Source organism: Sorex araneus, chromosome 2 (assembly GCF_027595985.1).
Source record: "Sorex araneus isolate mSorAra2 chromosome 2, mSorAra2.pri, whole genome shotgun sequence".
NCBI lineage: Eukaryota > Metazoa > Chordata > Mammalia > Eulipotyphla > Soricidae > Sorex > Sorex araneus.
Window position 1 is genome coordinate 88,201,360 of NC_073303.1, and position 23,536 is coordinate 88,224,895.

The 23,536-nt window shown below is 43.0% G+C and overlaps 1 protein-coding gene across 3 annotated transcripts in view; it reads right to left on the reverse strand.

The window, feature by feature from the left end:
- Positions 1–11,243: 11,243 nt before the first annotated feature.
- The window catches only part of FAM110B (family with sequence similarity 110 member B), a 163,225-nt gene continuing 150,932 nt past the window's right edge, over positions 11,244–23,536 (reverse strand). For all 3 annotated transcript variants that reach the window (XM_055128698.1, XM_055128697.1, XM_004602439.3), the window contains one exon: positions 11,244–14,226. In XM_055128698.1, coding sequence (XP_054984673.1) covers positions 12,744–13,862 — 1,119 coding nt within the window. In that variant the 5' untranslated portion in view covers positions 13,863–14,226 and the 3' untranslated portion in view covers positions 11,244–12,743. The remainder of the gene's footprint in view (positions 14,227–23,536) is intronic.

The window sequence follows — 23,536 nt, forward strand, 5'->3', positions numbered from 1 at the left end:
CAGACATAAGGCCCACATTCCTGAACCCTATGCAGATGTCAAGTCATTGGGAGAACACAGGAAGAGCAGTTAGTGAAATAACCACACCTACTAAATGATTGCTTCAGCATTTTTCACTGAAATAAAATGTTCAGTAGCTCAAGTTCTAAAAACGGTCCAGAAGTCAATAGAGGAAAGCAATATGATGGAAACATTTGGAGTGCCTGCTTGCCAGAAGCTGAGCCAGTGACATGCAGAAATAACTCACCTGGCTGCTGTTCTCCATTTATTATGAAAAGAAGAAACAGCCTGGAAAGATCAAGTGTGCCAGAAATCCTCGAAAGCTTCAAACTTGCTTACACTTGGGATGACAAAACATGCTAAACAAGCATTTTATTTCAGTGTACGAGAGTCCTCCTTCCCACTTTCATTCTCTTGGTTGAGCTTCCATATGTTATCAATTTCAAGCCACCACAATTTTATCCAATTGAAGGTGTAGTTGCAATCATGCACAGCTTGTTCCATTAAAAAATAAATTAATTTCAAAATTTTCAGAGACGTAGGAGGTGAGCCTATGGTTAGGAGGTCAGTGTGCACACAATGAAAGATTAAAATGGTAAATATTTAAAAGAAAAAAAAAAGGAGATGTTTTGGAACCAGATTCATCTTGGAGACAGTTGGTCAGAAGAGTACTTTGATGATTAATACTCTGTAGTTGGTATCAGGTACATTTTTCACATTGTGGACCAAATTTTAAATATTGGCCAGAAAAAGGTGGGGACCGGACTACCTGTTGATCTTTGGGATAAATATGGGGCAAGCTAGATAAGTATTTCTCAACTGCTGTCATATGTCCCTGGTGGGCTACAGGATATTCCAAGGAGTGCAAGATAAAAATCATGTAAATGAGGGAGGACACAGCTCCAAATTAAGGGTCAACCAGGACAGGAAGGCATAGAAATTAGATCTGATGGGGGGGCTACTGATTTAGACTAAAATCATGTTCACAGTCTTGAATTGTGGGATCCTCTCAATTACCAAAACTCCATTGAATTTCTCACTGCTTTAAGCTCAAGGAAACTATGAACAGAACAACTGTCACCTCCTTTTAAGATATTATATAATGAGTAGTTGTTTATTAACTCCTTTTACGCAGAGGATCATATGTAGATACCATTACTCTAACTATTTTATTTTCCAACTCCTGCATACAAATAGTAGAAATGAAACAATCAGGCCAATTCCAGTCCCCACGTGTGAGTCAGTGAGGTCACTAATAGAGACTAGGAAGGGCAGAAAAACAAGTTGATGGGGGATTTGGTAGCTAAGAGGTGGGATTCCATACAGAGTTTGGGTGAGATTCATTCATTCAATCCATAAATTCGAAGTATTTACCAACCTTGTGCCTGTCTGGACAAGGGGGCAAGAGATTGCCCAAAAGGGGTAATACATTAATCATCATCATCATCATCATCATCATCATCATCATCATCATCCCGTTAATCATTGATTTTCTCGAGCAGTCTCAGTAACATCTCCGAATCATCCCAGCCCTGAGATTTTAGAAGCCTCTCTTACTAGTCATTCCCAACAGTGCCGCATTGGAGGCTCTTTCAGGGTCAGGGGAATGAGATCCATCATTGTTACTGGTTTTGGCATATGAATACACCACAGGGAGCTTGCCAGGCTCTCCTATGCGGGCAGGAAACTCTTGGTAGCTTGCCAGGTCTTCGAGAGAATTTCAGATTTCAATTAAAGCCAAAAAGGACCAGAGGTATGGCATTCTTAATTTTGTCATAACTAAAATGGAAAGCCATTGAAAAGTTTTAAGCAGCAAAATGACACTGTGTGATATTTTTTTTTCATAGATCTGGCCAAACAGGGCATTCAAACTCAGTATATCAAAATCCTTCAAGAGCTGTATTGTGGATTCACCACCAGGATCTCACCATTCTACAAGGAAGTGATCATTGATGTAAAGAGAGGGGTGCGGCAGGGTGATACCATTTCACCAAAACTCTTCAGTGCCACCCTCGAGAACATCATGTGACGACTGTAATGGGAAGGAATGGGAGTGAAGATAGACAGTTGGCAATTACACCACCTCTGCTTTGCTGATGACATCTTTCTCATAACACCAAACATTAGCCAAGTGACACAAATGCTGGCCGACTTTGACCACGAGTGTGGAAAGGTTGGGTTGCAGCTGAATCTCAACAAGACAATGTTCACGAAAAATGAACTGGTCCCTGAAGCTCCATTTGCTCTCAATGGAACAAACATCTCCGAATGCAGCAGCTATGTGTATCTGGGACAAGAAATCAACATGAGAAACGACTTGGTGCCAGAACTGCGCAGGAGGAAGAGAGCAGCGTGAAATGCATTCAAGAGCGTTGAAGAAGTGGTTAAGAGAATGAAAAACCTCCGACTCCCGGGCACATCTTTTCGATTCCACCATTCTTCCTGCACTAACATATGCCTCAGAGACCTGGGCCCTACGCAAATAGGATGAGAACGCTATTAGGGTATCCCAAAGAGGAATCGAAAGAACTATGCTAGTAGTATCACGTCTCACTCAAGTGAGAGAAGGAATCTGGAGTTCTGACTTCTGTTGATGATCAAGAATCAGGGACGCTGTCTCATTTGCCAAGGCATCAAAAATCAGATGGGCTGGTCATGTAATTCGATTCAGAGATGACCACTGGACTAGAGATGTTACCAACTGGATTCCATGGGATGTCAGAAGACCTCGTGACCGCCCACCAACTAGGTGGTCAGACTTCTTCGTCAAATCCCTGAGTGAATGATTTGAGGCTCTTAGTGTGCCTGGAGCAAGCAGATATCATTGGGCTGCACTAGTACGAGACAGGGACAAATGGAGACTTTACTGGCGCCCGCTAGAGCAAATCGAAGATCAACAAGATGACAACTGACAAGTGATAGATCTGTTTGGATTGTTTTATAGGAATCCACAGAGAAAGACAAGCAGAGCAAGGCATCCACTCAGAGGTTAAGTTGTCACAACTGCAATGGCTGGAGCTGATGATGGCACAGTGGACAGTGGGTCACTCTAAATGGTCTGCTCGTCTTAGTTGGCAGATGATCTTGAATGTAGTTTTCAAAGGCTACACTTACACTCAGGATCTAAAATACATCAAAAGTATTTTCAAATGCCTGACAATGGTAGCATTTTCACCTGTTTCCCACTGAAAGCTGTTAGACTACTGTTTCTAGAATGTAAATAATTTGGGAGGCACTTAAAGGCTGTTACCCCTGCCTCACCCTACTGAAACTCAGAAGGTCTGGAGGGGAGCTCATGAATGAATTGGTTGGTTTGTTTGCGTATTTTTGGTCATACCCAGTGGTGCTCAGGAATTCCTCCTGGAGGGACTTCAGGAACATCTGTGGTGTGGGGTATAGAGCCTGGGTGAGATGAGCAAAAGCAATTGCCTGACTGCTATACTATCTCTCCACCACCATGAATTAGAATTGTATTGAGAACCTAATGTAACAAAATTACATAGTAGTGCTCTGGATCAGGGGGCGACATTTTGAGAAGTCATGTGCTAAAGCTGACCATTTGCTCTTGCTTCCTTGTGAAATGATATGACAGTCTTTCTGTTTGCATTGCTTTATCTCTTTTGGTTGCTTTTTTTCCTGGGCACTAGGCAGGGTGAGTTGCTGTAGAAAATGGTCTCCAATTACAACGTGACTTATAAAAATAAAATTTATACCCTGGGATTTTCATATTCATATGGGTTGGGGGCTGGAGAACTTGTGTAAAATTTCCATTCAGGTGGTTTTGCATTGGCATTTTACTGGCTGCCATGTTTGAAGCCAGTGAAGGAAAGACAGAAGCTGGGATCCATCTCAGGTGGACGGGGGTCTCCTTCCATCTATGTATTGATTTATTTATGGTCCATTGACCAAACCCATTGGCTAACACTGGATATGAGAACACGATCCGCTTGTGAGCTCAAAGGAGATGGAAAAGAGCATTGGGATTATTTGCCCCAGGGGTGATAGGGGGCAGAAGAATCAGGCAGAGAACAATATTCCCTAAACTCTTGAAGAGCAATGGGCAGCTACAGATTATGCAATTAGTAAATGATTTAAATAGTAGTAATAATTTTTATAATGGTCAAAAACTTCCTAAAAGGAATTTCATAATCTTTACTGGAACCATTTTATCTTCTAGGGCTAACTGGGGAAAAAAAAAGCTAATATATCTTTGGGGCTTTTGTTTGACTTTGTCCACACCCAGAAGTACTGAGGGCATACTGCTGGCTCTGAAATCAAGGTTTACTTCTGGATGGGATCAACTCATATCTTAAAATATCCTACTTGAAACTTCTTTAAATACCTGACACAGAAATATTGTATTATACAATCTGAGATATTGGAGACACAGGGCATTGCACTCATCTAAGAGAATATGTTAATCAAGTAGCTTCTGATTCTTGTGTTGAATTGTTAGTGCATCTTCCACTGTTCCCTGACTGTCAGAATAAGTGATATTGGTGGAATAACCTGTCTGCCAGTTAAGCCACACTGCACAGCGTAGCTGAATCCTGTCACCTCTGCATATGTATTCTTTGTTAGAAACTAAGAGCTATTGATGATTAATATCTCTCAGCGCCAATTTAGCCTAGAGGTACTCAAATATTATTAACAGTTCTGAGCCCCTTATGGTATGAAACAATCACAGAACAGTATGCGTGTTGTTTTAAACTCCTGAGAAATTTCTGTAATGCAATTTATTGCAAAGAGTAAAATATGGCTCCTGTAATGTTAGATGCTAAAAATCCATTATGGAATGAAACTTAGGATATGCTTTATTAACTTCACTTTGAATTGCTTTTCCAATTTATTGAATATGAGTCTCTGAGAAGTTGCTTAATCCCAAAATCCCTCGTTGGTAAAATGGATTCTAATTTACTTCCAAGGTTCTTGTGAGAACAAAATGAGGTAATGTGACAAGAGGCTTATTAGCATAGTGTTTAAAACATCCTGAACATTGTCTCACAAATATGGAATGAGTGAAATACCCAACCAATGAATGACTATCGTTAATTTTTGATCCTTGTAATGTTTTACACAGGTGTTCACCTGATCACATTCAATTCTTTCAGTTTTGAACAACCTCCAAGTTTCTATACATTCTTTCCATGGAGAGGATTTTCAATATATTTCATTTTGTGTATAGTTTTGGAGATTCCTTCCATTCAGAGAATTTTTAATAGATTGCATGTTGTGTATGTCTGAGTCACATCCAGGGTGTTCAGGGCTTACTCCTGGGGCTATGCTCACGGATATGCTCTGTGCCATGGTGGTGGTCAGGGGACCATATGCAGTGATGGATATCAAACCGGGCTCAGTTGTATGTAAGTTAAATCCCTTAACACATGTACACACACACACACACACACACACACACTCTGCCCCCTAAACTTTACAGCTTATCCCAATTGATACTTTCTTGGGTGCACAAGATACAGTCAGCAAGATGTTTGGCCTCCACCTCCCTGTCCAGTTTGCCAGGATGAATTCAATCTTGTCCTTGAATTCTCATGTCTTTGCCGTTTATCCTAATGATCCTCCAAAGAGGGCTCAGATCAGTTACTGGGGTCAAGGGGACACATTTATCAGATAGTTTCCCTCTAATTTAAATATGAAACAATTGGGGCCAGAGTGATAGCACAACGGGTAGGGCGTTTGCCTTGCACGCAGCCGACCTGGGCTCGATCCCCGGCATCCCATATGGTCCTCCAAGCACCGCCAGGAGTAATACCTGAGTATAAAGCCAGGAGTAACCCCTGAGCATCGCTGGGTGTGACCCAAAAAGCAAAAAAAAAATATATGAAAGAATGGAGGAAAACTGAAGGCACATCTAGCGGAGAAGGATGGAATACCAAGAAATTGCTGAGTTTCTCTTGCTTTTCCTTCTGCGTTACTTCCCCCAAATGGAGAAGTGAGCCAAATACTTGGGGAAATGCTCCCTGAAGGCAGCTTGAGCTAACATGCTAGCCTTTGGTGCTCCACAATACAGCTCTTGGAAAGGATGTGGAAGCTAAAACAACTCAGTCACTGAATGGGGCTCAGAGAAGATGGCAACTTGACATTTTCAAAGAAGAGGAAAGATCCATTGTCTGTTCTGAATGAGATAAGAAATTGATTAATTTCCTCAAGTTGTTTTTTTTTGTCCCCTTTTCAATGCATCTCCTGATCAGAACATACCATATAATTCCTCAAGGATGAGAGAATAGAATACTGCTGATTTCATCAAATTATAAAGCTGTTTCCTGATTGTTAAATTGTGATCATTTTTTTCTTTATCATTTAGCCTTCTAAAAATCCTTGAGCCAAAACACAGGATGTAGTTTGAAAACAACACATTCAAAGCTGAAAAATGTAATTCTAACAACTTTGTCTCTTTGAACTCAGTGGTTGTGTTACTCATAATGGGACAGCTGAAGTCTTTTTCAAAGTTGTATTGGTTACTATTTGGGTAAGAGTGAAATTGCTGAAATTCTATACAGAGGCAACAGAAAATATGAACCAAATGAAGTTAAAGCCACTTTCATTTTTAAGGACAACACACTGAAGCTGCCTTTCTATGTCTTGAGTTGACTATCCACTGCACTGTCACACTGCTGTCCAGTTGTTCATTGATTTGCTCTAGCAGGCACCAGTAACGTCTCCATTGTGAGACTTGTTGCTACTGTTTTTGGCATATCAGATATGCCACGGGAACTTGCCATGCTCTGCTTGTGGGCCAGATACTCTCAGTAGCTTGCTTGGCTCTCCGAGAGGGACAGAGAAATTGAACCTGGGTCAGTGGCATACAAGTCAAACGCCCTACTCGCTGTGCTATCGCTCCAGTCCTGCAACATCTGTCACCCCATTGATGGCCAGGGTTGGTCCAGCTGACCTGGCTGGCTAGGTGGGTGTTCCCTTCCTCCCTCACCACTCCATGTGAGTCCCTCCTGAAGCTGTGCACTCAGTCGAAGAGGACGGCCTTCCCTGAATAGAGACAGATCATTCTTCGGTTGAGGGTTTAAGAGTAGCTGCGCTCTCCTGCTAGAACCTCCAAACAAGCTCTCAGGAGCTGACTATAGGGTAGAAAAACTGGAATTACAGAGCTGTGTTCAAATCCTTTCCTCCACTTACTTCTGCTTAGGTACTTGGTTAAGGAGGTAATTGCCATGAAACTGAGGAGGTTCTTCAACTCTAAAATGAAATAATATCTACCACTATGGATTCATTGTGATAATTATAGCATGACTACTGTAGAACTTAAACATGATAGAGAAAATAGCCCGCATTTCTTAGGCACCTAAGCTATACTCTGGGCTGACTGATGGGCTTTATTCTGCTTAGCTTTGGAGCTCACTTGACATAATTACCAGAACTTGTGAATTTATTAGGATTGGCTTTTTGTGGCAGAAAATAAGATGTTTTGAGGAAGGTATTTCATTTATGTATTTATAGAGGCACAAACCAGGCAAGGAAAGACTGGGTCTAAGGACATGACAAACATTAACATGTAATGGGAAAAGACAAAACAGAAACAAACAAACAAAACCCTCTTGCCAATTAACAGCTATGGAGAATCCTGAGGTTAAGGAAGGAAAATAAGGCATTAATTCCAATAGAACGAGTTACTGGACCTCAATAATAGTGCTTATTTTGTTTTGTTTGAGGAGTTGGTTCATACCCAGCAGTGCTCAGGATTTCTGGATCATTCCTGGTGGACTTGAGGGACCATATTGGGTGCCAGGGATCAAATCTGGATGGGCCACATGCAAGACCAACTCCTTATCAGCTGTACTATCATTCTGGCCCAATAGTGGTGATTTAAAAACAAGTCTGTTGTCCTTGGGTGTCAGCTTCATGTGATGTTATTTTATACTCCACATATGAGTGCAGATCTTCTATGTTTGTCCCTCTCTTTCTGACTCATTTCACTTAGCATGATACTCTCCATGTCTATCCATTTATAAGCAAATACCATGACTTCATCTCTCCTAACAGTTGCATAGTCTTCCATTGTGTAGTTTCTTTAACCAGTCATCTGTTTTAGGGCACTCGGGTTGTTTCCATATTTTGGCTATTTTGAACAGTGCTGCAATGAATATATAGGTACAGATGTCATTTCTACTGTGCTTTTTTGCATCCTTGGGATATATTCCCAGAAGTTGTATTGCGGGGTCATATGGAAGCTCAATTTCTAGTTTTTGAAGGACTGTCCATATTGTTCTACAGAAAGGCTGGACCAGTCGTCATTCCCACCAACATTGAAAGAGTGTCCTTTTTTCCCCACATGCATACCAGCACTGGTTGCTTTTGTTCTTTTGAATGTGTGCTAGTCTCTGTGGTGTGAGATGATACCTCATTGTTGTTTTGATTTGCATCTCCGTCGTGACTAGTGATGTGGAGCACATTTTCATGTGACTTTTGGCCAAGGATAGTAGATACAAGGGCCAGGAGCATTGACCCATAGCTGGAAGACTGCTTCATGAGTGAAGGGGAGAAGGCAGTTTAAGTAGAGAAGAAATCACTAAGAAAATGATGGCTGGAGGAATCAGTCGGGATGGGAGATGTGTGCTGAAAGTAGATAATGGACCAAACATGATGACCTCTCAGTGTATGTGTTGCAAACCATAATGCCCAAAAGTAGAGAGAGAGTATGGGAAATATTGTCTGCCATGGAGGCAGGGTGAGGGTGGGAAAGGCGGGGGGGGGGGTGTACCGGGATATTGGTGGTGGGGAATGTGCACTGGTGGACAGATGGGTGTTTGATCATTGTGTGATTGTAACCCAAACATGAAAGCTTGTAACTATCTCACAGTGATTCAATAAATTTTTTTTAAAAAAACAAGTCTATTAATTCTTTAATATTCCTCCTTTTAATTAGGACACACTTACCCCTCATCCTCCAGGCATGAGTATGGGCTGATTCTATTTAGTTACATGTGTTTAACTGGTAGAAATATGCGACTTAAGATGCTGGATCATAAAAGGCATGTGACTTTCTCTTTGCTCTCTCTCCGATAAAACCCAGCTACCAATGAAAAGGACTGATACCAACACAGGTGAACTGTCTTAATTCTCTCAGTCAAATCTTCAGTTGATTAACACGAGCTGACCTCTTGTCTGAAGATTAATGAAACATCTTGAATCAGACTTTCTGACTAGCCTCTCTAGGATTTCTGATTCAGAGAAACTGCAGTACTAAATCCATAACATTTTCAGTTGCTAGGCTTTGGGGGAAGTACGTTCTGCAGCAAAAGATTACTAATGCAGGAGTGTAAAAGTTCCCAGCGGAAAATTCCATCTGGTTGGAGCACAGAGGCCTAGGCTGAGTGGTCATAGGATATAAAAGAGTCTGAGAACCATAACAGTCTATTTAGAAATTAGAAATAATTCTATCAGAAACAGTCAAGCTAAGTGATACCTTTATAGAGTTATGAGTGACTTGATCAGGGTTGATGATGGTATCTCTGGCATGAAACAAGAAGGGTGATTGGCTCTCAGGGGAGGGAGGCTCCCAGTTAGAAAATTAAAGGATAGTAAGAGAAGGAAAGAGAAGAGAGGGTAAATTAAAATTACTGCAGAGGGGTAGATCTGGTGGAATTTCTTAAAATATTATGTTATTTTGAAAGAAACAATTCCCAGTGTTACCTAGTGCACATGGTCTTCATTCTGCATTGTGAGAAAAAAGGTTGAATTCTGTAACAACCTAGTATTCACATCAACATTCTCATTACACACAGATACTTCCATGTGATAATAGAATGGAAATTTTACAAAGGGGATTTCACAATTAGAAAATCTCCCTCATAGGACTGAATTGTAAGTATTTGAAGTGGTTCTTCAAATAGAAACCATGATTTCAAGAACAAAAGGAAAATAATGTGTTTCTACTTTCCACATGAACCCAAAGCTTCACATTTGTTCACTGAACAAATAGGGCTATGTAATGTTAGATTAAATTATCATGGGATGATTTACAAGTCTATTGAATACAGATTGAATATGATTTTGAAAGTTGGGAAATTCAAGCAAACTATGACTAACACAGCATAGCCAGTGATAATTCCAACTTAAGAAATGTTCATCTTCCTCAAAAAACTGGATACCTTTAAAAAAAGGATACCTTAGAAAATAACACCTATTTTATTTTAATACTCCCTGAAAGAGAGTAATATACAAATATTAAGTAACAAATATTTTAAATGGTGAAATTTCCACCAAAACGAAGAGGGAAGAGACCATGTTATATGTACACACATACACACACACGTGCACGCAAGCACACATGCATGCACACGCACACGCACACACATTTTCATTGTATTATCTTGAACACACTGTGTCATCACTGTTGAGTTTCCAAATGTTTCTTCTGGGACATAAGAGTCATATTTAAAGTGAAAATGAATCAGACAACAACAATAACAGCAACAAAAATCAAGCAACAAATCTTATTTTCAAGAAGAAAAATACCTATGGACAGTAATACTTGGTAATTATGTTTTTTTTTCTGATTTTGAAACTTACATTTTTTAAGCAATCCTTTCTTTTACCTTTATGTGTTACATGGAACTTTTGAAGAAATGGTCATCTTCAAATGAATTGATTCAATAAATAATCATTGACTACTCAATGTCTTTAGGATAATAAATAAGATATGTCTACCAAGTGGGGTCATTCTTTTAAAATACATGTGCCATTTAAGCAGGCAGGACAGTGTTACCAATTTGGGACATCTATCTCCAGAAAGACCTGGAAAAAGAGCTCACTCAAAAAACAACCCATTGAAGAGGAATGCGTGAATGAGTGAAGAAACATAGGAACGCAGGCAGTCTTAATAATTTGGGGCTTGAAAAAAATATGAAACAGAACTAGAGATTTCAAAGGTATGTGTCCATTATTAAGATCTCATAAATATTTACAGCTGAAGAGTCTTGAGGAAAAGGTAAAAATCCTGATGTTAATGAATGGATAAAAATAGCCCAAGTGTGAATTAAGTAAAGAAGCAGCAGCTTATTTTAGGATCCTTCATAAAACCATCTTAGCAAAAGCACATTGCTATGGCTACCATTAAGAATGCTGCTGATTCAGAATCATTGTGCTATGGTAAAAATAATGTCATGAAGCTTACTCTGTTTCTTTGAGACCACCAATACTCTGCTTCTGTCTCACAGTTCAAAGTGACATTTTTGTGAAGGGTGCAAAGGAAAGGACAAAGAGAAACCATCACCATTAGTGCCTGCACCAGAGCTATTTATTAGTGTAACTTTTTTCTTTTCTTTTTTTTTTTCCTTAAAGATTTCATAACAACTGAAGTATGTACAAAGTCTTACAGCATTTACACCATAAAAAGTTTCCTATTAGCTGATGAAGTCTAAGGTAGTGCTGCTGAGGACTTGAGAACATGACTACAGGAGCAATGGCAATGGACCACGGCACGTTCACCTCTCTGCTACCACACCACAAGCGTCAGCTGTTGCACAGCTAACAAACCACCTGTAAGACAGTTTATGGGGGGAGGGGGTACACACAGAGTGATATGCAGCACTAGACCATAGGTAGAAAAGCTACATCGGGTCATGTTTCTACAGTTTCCTAGAGCTGTAACAAAGGTCCACAGCCTGAGAGAATAATAACATAGGCAAGACAACACAATTGCACTGCTCAGGGTTGGGCTACCAAAGGCATTCACTTTGAATGGAGGCGCTACACTGATATGGCTGGTATTTCCATTTGTGTTTATGTCTTCAGAGAGCTCAAACCTGCACAAGCCCCACACCCCTCTTTCAAATAAAACACAACAAAGGGAAGGGAGGGGTGGATCAGAATCAACATGAAATTCTGGACCTTGACCCGCTATCCCCTCACCTCCCCCCCAAAAAAAAACCAAAACAACCCAACCCAAACAACTTCTAAAAAAGAGACATTCAGTATAAATTTTGAGGTGGGCATTCCTTTCCAAAGATTGCTAGTAGAAATTTCTGAATCAATCTAAATCAGAACAGCAACAGAACCCCCAAGCACCCAACCTCCTAGATTGAATCACTTCACTGTATCTGATTGTCTTTCCTCAGGATCAGTATTACACAAAACACCAACATGTACACGCCCACAAAAAGCATAAGCATTGCTGACCCAACCATTATTTTAGCAAGTGGCAAAGAATTTCATTATGCAAATGATGAACAGCAAGTTCACCACTTTCTTCCTTAGAAATCCTCACCACCCCCCCTTCTGTGTCAGGACAGTCCCATCATCAACATGTTGTTAGGTAAGCAGAGCCCATATATTCCCCCCAATCGTTTTGGTCTCACATATAGGCAAATTGGCTTGTTATTTCAAAAGATTCTGCTCTCAACTTAAAAGCCAGTTGATAAAACTTTTTAATTAAGACACAATAGCGTGGGATATAAAAACACAAGAACCACATAAATATTGAAGAAGTTGTATACCGTGTGTGTGTGTAAACAGTTTTGCTTAAGATCAAAGCCCTAATTAGATTCTGGCCCGAAAACGGTTGGCAGATGAGTGTTCAGCCAGGCTCTGCAGAGATGGTTGAGTGGAAGCTAGGTCAGTCCCCATGTTGACAGGCATGCAACTTGAAAACATTGCACAACAAGCAACACAAAGAGCGTGGAGAAGCTCACAACACTTCAAGGAGACCTCACAACCTTCACGACTGCGGATGCACAGAGAACCCCCCCTCCCTCCTCTGCACGCAGCGTCTCTTACACGTGGGAGACCTTCTGCGACTCTCTAGCTTGTTTGATACTATACAACCACTTGATGATCCTAGCATTCCTTTCGATGGCAGAGATGCCGTAGGGCACCCGGTCATTGGCACTGTCATCATTTCTAAGGTCGCTGTTACTGTCCTGAGACTGTTCACAGTCTGAGCTGATCATGCTTGCGCTGCGGAAGTTGAGGGAGATGATGTCAGAATTAGCCCTTGCGAAGTTCTCCATGCCCAGGTTCTCCAGTTCCTCGGGGTCCAGTCCGCAGTAGTTGAAGAACCGCTCCACGTCTGCGTCCACGCGGAAATAGCGGTCACTCAAGTCCGACTTGGACCGCTGGAGGGAGGGCCTTCGACTGACTCCACAGGCGGGTTCCACGGGGTCGGCCTCGGGGGACTTGATGGTGGCCAGGGCGGCCACCTTGGGCTTGGGGGGCAGGGGAGGCGCCGAGCTACTGCAGGGGATCGCCTTCAAGGGCTTCACGCTGGTCACTTTGCGGATGTCCGAGGAGCTGTGCGACACGTGCAGGAAGGAGTCGGCGGCGGACTGCTCCAGCAGCCTCCTGCCCACGTGGGAGCTGCTCTCCTGGGGGCTGCCGCGGCCCTGGGTGGGGTACACCTTCAGGGACTCGGCGAAGGAGTGCCGGTGCAGGTCGGTGGCGTCGGGCCGGTGCGGCGGCCAGTTGCGCGCGCTGTGCTTGTGGCCCAAGCCCGAGCTGGAGCCCTCGGAGCTGTTGATGATGTTCTTGAGGATCTCCAGCTTCAGGGTCTCCCTCTGCACGCCGCTCTCGGTCTTGGCGTGGTTGCCGAACACCTTGAGCGTGGGGCTGCCCAGGGCGCGCTTGGCGGCCGCGGGGCACACGGGGGGCTTGGCCAGCACGGCCGGCTTCACGGGCTCCTGCTTGGCGTTGATGACCTCCTGGCTCTTGACATACTTGGCCTTGTCCGCCTCCAGCCGCTCCACGGCGCTCAGTCTCTTGGGGTTGGGCTCGGCCTGCCGGCGAAAGTAGTCGGGCCCTTTGTTGAGGATGCGCAGGGGCACGGCCGACGTGAAGGTGCCCGCGGGGCTGACCGGCTTCACCATGCTACCTGTCTGTAGGGTCTCCGTGGGCATGGTGGGTGGTCGCTCCCCGGCAGCCGTGTTGGATTCTCTGGTGCGCGCCTCCCGATGCGCTGAACAGACACATGTACACGGAGCACAAAAAGGGGGGCAGCGGACGGGAGCCTGGGAGCCGAGCGTCAGCAGCCGCGGCCGCCGCAGCAGCGTCTCATCTCACGGCCCCTGCACCGCCCCGCTCGTGGCTCTCATTCACTTTCCTCCCAGGGGGGCGGGGAGTAGGGGGGGCGGGGGGTGAAGCCACGAGCCACAAGTTCTCCTTTGAATCTTCTTGCTCCGACGCCGCCGCCTCCGCCTTTCTTCTCCTCCCCGAAGGAGGTGGGAGTCTCCGCCAGGTCTTTGTGTGGCACCGGAGGCAGAGCTGAAACACAAAACAACCAACCGCGGATGAGGATGGGCGAGTGACATCACGGCGGTAGCAACCCAGAGAGCCCGCGGCGCCCCCGCCACGCCCCCCCCGCCCGGCGCCCCCGCCGCTCCCCCCTCCCCCGCCCCGGGAGGTGCCCGGCGCCCCCGATGCCCGCCCGGGCGCCCGCACCTGGCGTCCGAGCCGGCGCCACCGCGGCCGCCAGGTCCGCGTGTCTGCCAGAGAGCCCGGGGCTGAGGTTTCCCGCCCGAAAACTCTTCCAGCCGCCTCCCCAACCGTGGGTGAGCGGGGGGGGGGGGGGGGAGGGGGCCCTGATAGCGCCCCGAAGTATTCCTTAGCGCAAACCCCAGGAAATACTAGGGAAGCGAGAGAGAAAGGCGTTCTGCAAGGCTGGATGGAGGCTTCCCCATCTATATTACACGCCGCTGGGTGCCTCAGAAATCCCGCTTCTGCGGTTAGGCTACCACCTAGGAGAGTGACAATGTATCCCTTTGGCAATGAAGCAAAACTTCTCTTTCCTCCCAATCTCTCAATCTCGCGCCACCAACAAGTACTTTGAGCATTTTCTTTTGAACTCTCTTAAAACGAAGGAAGATGAGAAAGAAGTGCGATGAATGGTTGAGCACCCGCAATCCACCATAATAAAACATTCATCAAAGCACCCAAAGTAAATCTATAAGGAGTCTTCCTGCTTAATACACAAGAAAACATTTTCCTCCCCACTACAACTCTCTGCTTGGCAGTCTACAGAGAACATTACCAAGACATCAGTATTGCAAAATAATTGGCTCAAGATCTTTATCCTGTATCTTTGGTTATAATTAGAAATATTCAGAGAGTAGTGAGTCAAGGAACACAGCAAAAAATAATTGATAGTACTCTAAGATCAACTCACGGTAAGAAAATGAGCTGTCTCTTTCATCATAAACTAGGGGTGGGAGGGCAGATATTTTGTATCTTCTAAAATTCGTACTCTCTAAATGCAACCCATCCTACGGTTTGTGAGAGGGAGTTTTGAGAATCTGCACATGGATTTGTTCTAATAAAAATAGTTTCCTATGCAAGTCTTGAGAAGCCCCCAAGGCAATTCCTACATAATCATTTCCTTTAATTGTGCGGTTCTATTAAAACCACCTCCTCTCAGGAAGATTAAGTGAGATTGTTTCCTTGAACATATTTTGAGTGAAATGCCAGAAGGCGGTGACGATTGCCGTGGAGCCTGGGCATCTGCTCACACACACCACCGCAGGTTCCCATCACTGGCAGGATGAATGGGCTTCCAAGAGGGAGATGTCAGCCCGGCCGATTATTCCCAAGGACCTGGAGAGAAGGATTTGTCCAGAGAGGTCGGGTTACTCCCGAGTATAGGAAATATCCCCAGTGTTTCTTGTGGACTGGACATGTATCAAGAGAGGGCAGTGACAGAAGGTTTGGGGTAAGCACAGAACTGAGATCTTCTTTGGTCACTAACTTTGTGCCTGAGGACCACAGCAAACCTCTTGCAAGCAGGATTTGGTCCAGCTGGCAACAGGAGACAGCACTTGTGCTCTTTCTCCTGGGGCCTTATCTCCTTTACAGGTATTTGGAGAAGATTTCCTCCAACCTTTTAAAATCAGGTGACTCCAATTTGAACCAAGAATGAGTGAGTTGTTTTCAGAACAAAGAATAAGTAGAGTTGTTTTCGGTTGTAAAAGTCACATGGGAATAGTGGCACATGATGGAACTTTTCTGTGGTTCCTGCACTTCCTATTCTTTGAATATGATCCTGTGGCGATCAGATCACATTCACTAGCATTACTTGCTGGCCTGTGGGACACCATCTCTTCTGATTCCATTATATTCGAATGAGAAGCACAAGTGTTCACCACTGTTGACTCAGCCTTCCATCCTGTCCATCTGTATGTTAAAGCAGGCTCTAGTACCATTTAAAACACGAAATAAAAACTGAAACTGTCAGCTCACAAGATGAATTAATACATCTGTTTTCTAGGAAATACCCTTCAGAAAGGAAGTTCACTGTCTCCCTTATAGTTTTTTTTTTCTTTTTCAAGTTTTTGGCTCACACCAGGAGATGCTCAAGGCTTAGTCCTTTCTCAGGGGAACATATGAGTTGCTGGGGATCAAACCTGGCTTGGCCACGTGCAAGGCAATTGCCTTAGCCGCTGTACTATTGCCCCAGTTTCTTACACTGCTTTTTCTTCACAGAAGCAAAGATATGAATCCGGGTAAAAAGACTTAGACTCACTTCTACTCCTTGAGGCACACCCATATCCCTTCCCTCCCCAACATTAAGAATTTCTGACTTAAAACCAGTGAACACATTATATAAACAAAGAAAGCCTGGTGAGTAAAACAATAATTATTTGTAACCATTTTACACTTTCTTTTTTTTTGTTTCTACCCCTCCTCCCTTTATCCACTGGCAGTTCCCACTTCCTTAATAACAGTCAACACTTGTTTAGAAATGACCATAATCAGAATTTAATGTTTGAATTTGTTCTTTTGGGGTGTGGGGAGACCATTTTATTGGAGGATCAAAAGCGAACGCAAAGAGTAGATTGGTGTTACCAGATACATAAAGAAAAAGTCTGGGTATTACAGGATAATAATTAGGTATCCTTACGAGTTTTCTGCCTATTTTAGTCAACAAACAAAGCCTTTTTCAAATATGATGAAAATAATCAAATAGTAGGTGACACACTTGGAAATCCAGAGCTACATCCTAATGTCAGAAAAGTGATCACCCTACATGTGAGTTTCTGCAGACAATGCTTAGCGACAAGCCCCTGACACCCAGAGAGGCCTCCGAGGTGTGACTAGCACCGATGGGTTTAGGCTGGTCCTTCTACCTTTGCTTCACCCTCCTCCAAACAGATTTGGGTCATGTGGGACTTCAAACAAGAAAGCTATTATCCAAAGCAGCTGGATTTCTGACTTGTGGGCTAAGGAGAGAGAACAGAAGCCAGTGACTTCCACTCACCAACCCTTTGGGGGACTTTATACCCCATTTTCTCTCCCTTTTTTCCTTCTTGGGTCATACCCAGCAATACACAGGGGTTACTCCTGGATCTGCAGGCAGGAATTACTCCTGGCAGTGCTCAGGGGACCATATGGGATGCTGGGAATCAGTGCCCGGGTTGGTCGCATGCAAGGCAAATGCCCTACATGCTGTGCTATCACTCCAGCCCCCTCATTTTCTCTCCTTTAAAAAAGATACACAGGCAATAAGCATACAAAGACACTGGGGGAAGGATGGGTATTTGAACATTGTATGACTGAAACTTAATCATGAAAGTTTCTAAGTCTGTAACTATATCTCATGTGATTCACTAAAACGATGTAAAAAAAAAGATACAAAGGCTTTGAGGAAAAAAAAAGACTTTGGAGCTGAGGCATCAGGTACTCTCTGAGTCAGGCGAGACCTGATGATGTCAATGGCAACTCGGTCTGCGATGGGGCTTGAAGGTCACAAGAGTGCAGCTGGTTCCTGCCGACGGCCACGGGCTCAGGTGAATATGTGTATGTGAGTCCCCTGGGGAGGTCCAGGTGGCTCAATGCCAGCTGGGCAGCAGTGGGTTGTGGGCACAGTGATAAAGAGGAGAAATGGTCTGTACCACTCACTCTCCAAGTGTTTCTCAAACTTAGCTGTCCCTGAACTTTCCTGGGGACACCCCTGAAAGAGCAGATTTGGGGTGAGGCTCCAGATTTAACATGTCCCACTGTTCACTGGTCTCAGGTGATGCCATGAAACTGGGTGTGATCCTTGGCAGTCAGGGGGAAGGGCCAACTTTTTTCGAGTTAGCCACAGCTGAGTACAGAAGAGCACTGAAGTAAGGAGTCAAGCTTCCTTGCTTCTTAAGTAACAGTGTGGAGCATTGTAGGTATGGGAATAGCAGTGCCCATTAAAGTCCCACTTGAATGTTTTTCTTTACTGTCTTTTTTTAATTTGGGGGAAGGGGGCATACTCAGCAATGCTCAGAGGTCACTCCTGAATCTACCTCGGGAGTTATTCCTGGCAGTGCTCAGGTGACTATATGGGATGCTGGGGATCAAATCCCAATACCAGTTGGCTGCATGTAAGGGAAGTGCCCTACACGCTGTACTACCTCTCTGGCTCTAAGCACCTGGAAGTTTTAAAATCAAAGTGGCCTAAATTCTAACTTCAAATATGCAGCTGCTTAGAGGGCCAGTTAGTTAAAGACAAGGGCCTGCATATAACGTGCAGTCTGGGGGAGACTCAGCAGGCTGGGTATAAGAATATTTGAAAGGAAGTTAAGAATAGAAGAACATCCTCAACCAACACACTTTGTGTGAAAGGCCAGAGGTTTTCCAATCTGGGCCATCATGCCCCCAGAAGGCCTCTGTCACTGTGACCTCTAAGCAGGAACCTGTCCTCAGCTCTGGACTGTCATGGAAAAGGCGGCTTGCTGTTGACACTCTCTGCTTAGACTCCCTGGCTCTTGAAATTCACGATCATAAAACTGTGTGTCAAGCAGCTCTTGTGAACAGAAAGAAAAAGATACAAGTGATGCTTGATGCTACTTTATCCTAATATTTTATGTAGGAAAGAGTGTGAGGCTTTTTGGACCAAACACAATTCCAGGTTCACTCAGGGAGTCTTCACAAATCTGGTGAGAACCAGCAATTTCTCATAGTATTGTAGTAAGAAGGAAAGAAAACCAGAACAAAACGTAACAGTGACATTTTAAAGGAGTCTAACTCTGAGTCACCTCATATCTTAATTTTTAAAATCTTATCTATAAAAATAAATGTATTGGACTTAGTGAACTTAAAAATGTCTCCAGTTCAGACCTTCTTGGAGGCAAACAGCAAAAGAAGCAAGTTACCTCTGAGGTTAGTAGTTCTAGAAAACAGGATTCATCTAGTTTTCGAACAGGTCAGGTGACAAACATTTACATTCTCTAGCCCATGGAATACTGCTTTGTATTTTTGGGTATAAAATTCCAATGGACTTGGAGTTACCCTCATAGTAGACTCCCCCTTTTAAAAACAGAGGAACAGTCTTTTCATTAAAGTACAACTGTGAAGTTTCACTTGACATTACCTTTGAATATTTTCCAATGAGAACGAATATACTCAAAATTTAAGAGTGCTTATTAAACTATGGGTTGTGCCCAATTAATCATTTCGTATGAATGGATAGTCTACATATGTGCAGGATTCGAAGTTAGAGAGGTCATGACAGTTTTGGAGAAAAGAGTTAAAGAACAGTGCAACAGTGATTGTCAATGTATCTGTGCACCACCCAAGCCCCAGAGTAGTGCTTGAGAACACAGGTAAGAAACATTAACAATAATTCTTATGCTAAGTGTGGCAGAACTATTATAAAGGACTTGCCTCTTTCCAGTGGCCAGGAGGGGTAGGACTGCAGTAAATGTGTGGAGAACCGTGCACTCACCATCAGAACTGCTCTCTGTGAACTCACGGCACATTCAAGAAACTTAAAAGATTATTGATGGGAACTGAGCAGATAAGACAAATGGCATCTGCTTTGTATGCGCTGGACCTTAGATCAATCTCTAGAACTCCATATTGTCCTGGGATGACAGTGACAGTGACAGTGACAATTCTGTAATGATTAGAGAAATTTTATTAAGAAGACACAGACTTCTTACTCACATTACCCTTATTAGGAGGGGTATCTTTGGGATTGGAGAGAAGGGAAGATGATATTAAGGGGATGTTTTAGAGATGTAATGGTTGGATTTGGAAAGAAAATGTGATAATATATGGCAAGGACTCATCTGAACTTCAATTTGACTGCTGAGAACTGAGTTTTGGGAAAGTATACAATTTGCTCCATTCTTTTATGCTTTCCCCTTGGTCTCCAGTCTTGAGTCAAACAGAGCAATGGCAACACCTCCAAACTAGCTGTGCACAGTTGCACATCTACTCATCCCTCTAAAAAAAATTAACTGATCAGGTTTCAGGAAACCTGTCATTTTCTTAACTTTGTGCATAGCTAACAATATGATGAATATCACAAAAACTACACTTAGAGCAAAATATACTTACAAATCTCAAAACAATGCTTCATTCTGCTGGTTAAAGAAAGCTGTCCCATTTAATTTGGAAAAACATTAGTTCTATTGAATTAGGATGCCATGTTTTCAAATAGCTTCTGTTTTTATCCCTCTCTTAATACTTTCATTAACTCCCTTTATGCTTTGAGGATAACTTGTTAAAAAAACCACAAAATTGAAGGAGACAAACAAAAGTTGAGAAAGTAAATAGGGGCATAACAAAAGAACGTATCAAAAAAGGCAGTTGGCACACTATAAGTGAAAAAGAAACCAAGAAACTAGAGCATAAGTCAAACCTAGAAGCATTAAAGTCAAAACTGACACCTTCTCAGGACCTGCACTTTTCAATTACTGTGGGTTGAGCCTCCTTCTTTGTTATCTGTTGGTCAATTCCCTCACTTTCTATAACTCTGCTTATTTCTATAACATCTTCTCTTTTCTGACCTTGAGGCTGCCATTGGCAATCAACTGCAAACGAAATACATCTTCCCAGTGACACTGTCGCTTGGTATATTCTTGGAAAAGCACATACTTTCTCCAGTAAACTTAAACCATTGACTCCAATATCCTAGTCATTTCTGGTATGTTCCTTCTGTTGACTAGAGTCAGTTTCCAAGTGCTACTTATCAAAATAAAATTCCTTTCCTTAGGTTGTCGTCTGTTTGGTAAACCTGTTTTCTCAGAAAACCCTTTAACATCTTTTGAACATTCATTCCATATGACCAGAGAATGGGAAACAACTTTATGGATGGGATTGAAAAAAACTATGTCTAACCTGGAATCTCTTGGGATAAATGTGCCCAAATACAGGTGGCACCCCACTGAAACACCTTTAGTCTGGTACCGCTGCACAACTATGTGCGGGTATGGCGATATCCTCCAGGTGGCGCTATGAACTGAGGCCACCTGGAGGGAAGGAAAAAGGGAACTACTTGTTACCAACAGTCTCTCCCTGATGTCAGATGGGTGCAAAGGAAGGCAAGAGAGATATTTTGCCTTAAGAGAATTATGTCAGGACAGTCTGAAGTCTTTGTTTAGAGTGAAAATACATGAGAATGGAAAATTATGCCTCCCTCATTGCAAACAGGATGGCTAATGAGGCCCATCAACAGAGCTGCTAGATGTGCTTGGAGCTCAGGAGCAAGGAGACAGCTCATCTGGGATGCATCTGAGAAGTCTAACGGCAGAATACCCTGGACTCTCCAACCACAGGGATTACAGCAGGAGGACGCTGTAATCCTGTGAATATCAAGGTGGGTGTGTCTACATGTCTACGTGGGGAAAGGTTACACTAAAAGATTGTACTAAAGGAACTAAGCACAGTGTCTCCACCTGTGCTGAACCCAAACCAGGTATCCTGGCGCTGAGAGGAAGGTTACAAATGCCCTTTTGCAGGAGAGGAGGTGCTATCTCCAAAGAAGCAGAATGAGAAGCAACTCGGAAACCTACCAAGCCCAGATGGTACCAGATTACAAGTGGCACCACCAAGAAATTTGTCACTTCCCCGAACACTGCAAATTTCTACGTCCTCATGGATGTAGAGATGAGGTTAAAAATGGTGCCTATTAGGCAGCAGAAAAAGAGGTGAAGTGAGAAAGGCCTGGGTGGGGGTAAGTCATCAGAGGTTAGAAATGGGAGAGGAAGAAGCTAATTTAAACTGATGCAAGTTTGAGGTTTTGATCAAGGTATTGGACTAGGGCCTGAAGCTGATCTGAAGGCTTTCAATTACCGAAGATGAAGAGACTCTGGGTCTTTTCTGTGATTTCCAGACCAGGAAATCTTAGGGCCAAAGAAAAAGAGAATACAGTATGGAGAATTCTTAGGGCACAGGGTTAAAGGGAACACCCACTTCTTATTTATCTCCAAATGAATTCAGGCCATACACTGAAACAGCCCCTTCAAGTTTTCTATTGGCTCTCTGTCAACTGGGTGCCCCACCTCAATTTGAGGCCCAGTCTAGGGTTAACAACTCTGACACACCCAGAGTTCTGTCACTTTGAGACACATAGTCAAACTCAGTATGCCTCAGTTACCTCAGTTATAAGACTCTGGTACACATGATTCTTAGCATTTCATGGGGTTGAAGTGAGAATTCCATGAGGTGACACACTGAATGTGCTCGGTGTGGAAGTTGGCACCATATTTGTTGAGAAAATGTAAACTATTATTAAATTCCATCCGCTGAGTGTTTGTAACTTGGCATTGGTAATCACCGTCATTAGATTTCAAGCTTTAGAGTAACTGAATGATCTTTTGTCTTAAAATGATTCTATTACTTTCAAGTGATAGCATGTGTGCTATTTCTGTCAAAGTGGATTGACTGTGCAGTTTCTGTCTAAAGGTCACTCACATGACCCCATTTTTATTTGAGTTACAAAGAAAATATGTGGTTTCAAATTTCAAAGCAAACATTATGTGAGTGAAATAGGCTGAAGTAAATAATAAAGCCATTATTAAAAATGAAATCAAACCTAAAGTTGGTAGGGGAAAATTGGCAGGACTGATTTCAGTTCCTTGAAGAACTCTTTAATGCCATTCTGCAACATTGTTTAGAAACCCCATTCACAGACATCATTTTTATTTGTAAGTAAATCTATTAGAAAATAAAATCACTATGGAATGGTCTTTAACATGTCTTCCTCCTCCTTGAGACAGTTAAATAAGTAGGGAAAAAAGACCTCTTCTCTGATTTAACATTCTTCTTTGACCCAAGTCATAGAATCAATGCTGTAAGAGACGATGGCATTATGTATCATAAAGGAAGAGTCCCACCTTTCTCTTGAGATTACAGAAAGCAATGGTGTGCTTAGCTAGTGCTAAAAAAATATCATTGGGAAATCTACAGACTTGGTACTGGGTGAAAATAACCACAAGTAATTAAAAAGTATGGCTAAGGGAATCTCTAGTGAAAATCCATTAAGACAGTCTGCCTTATCCAAACAACAATTACATGATTCAACTTTGGGCCATTTTTTCCTGTCCTGGAAAGAGCCTTACCTCATTTTAGATTTAGACATGAGAATGGATGAGGTCTTGGTGAAACTCTAAATGAATGTGGAGGTTTAAGGGACCATTGTCCTCTTTTATAGCCCAGTTCTCTCAAATCACAGATGTTCAAAGACTTCCTAGTAAATGTGCGGCTAAAGTTAGTGAGTCCCTCAGTTTAGCTAATGAAACAACTGATTCAATGACTCTGAACTCTTCTCACAGTTCATGGAGTTCCTGGGGTCATGTCGGGAGGTGAACTCTCCTTGAAATGA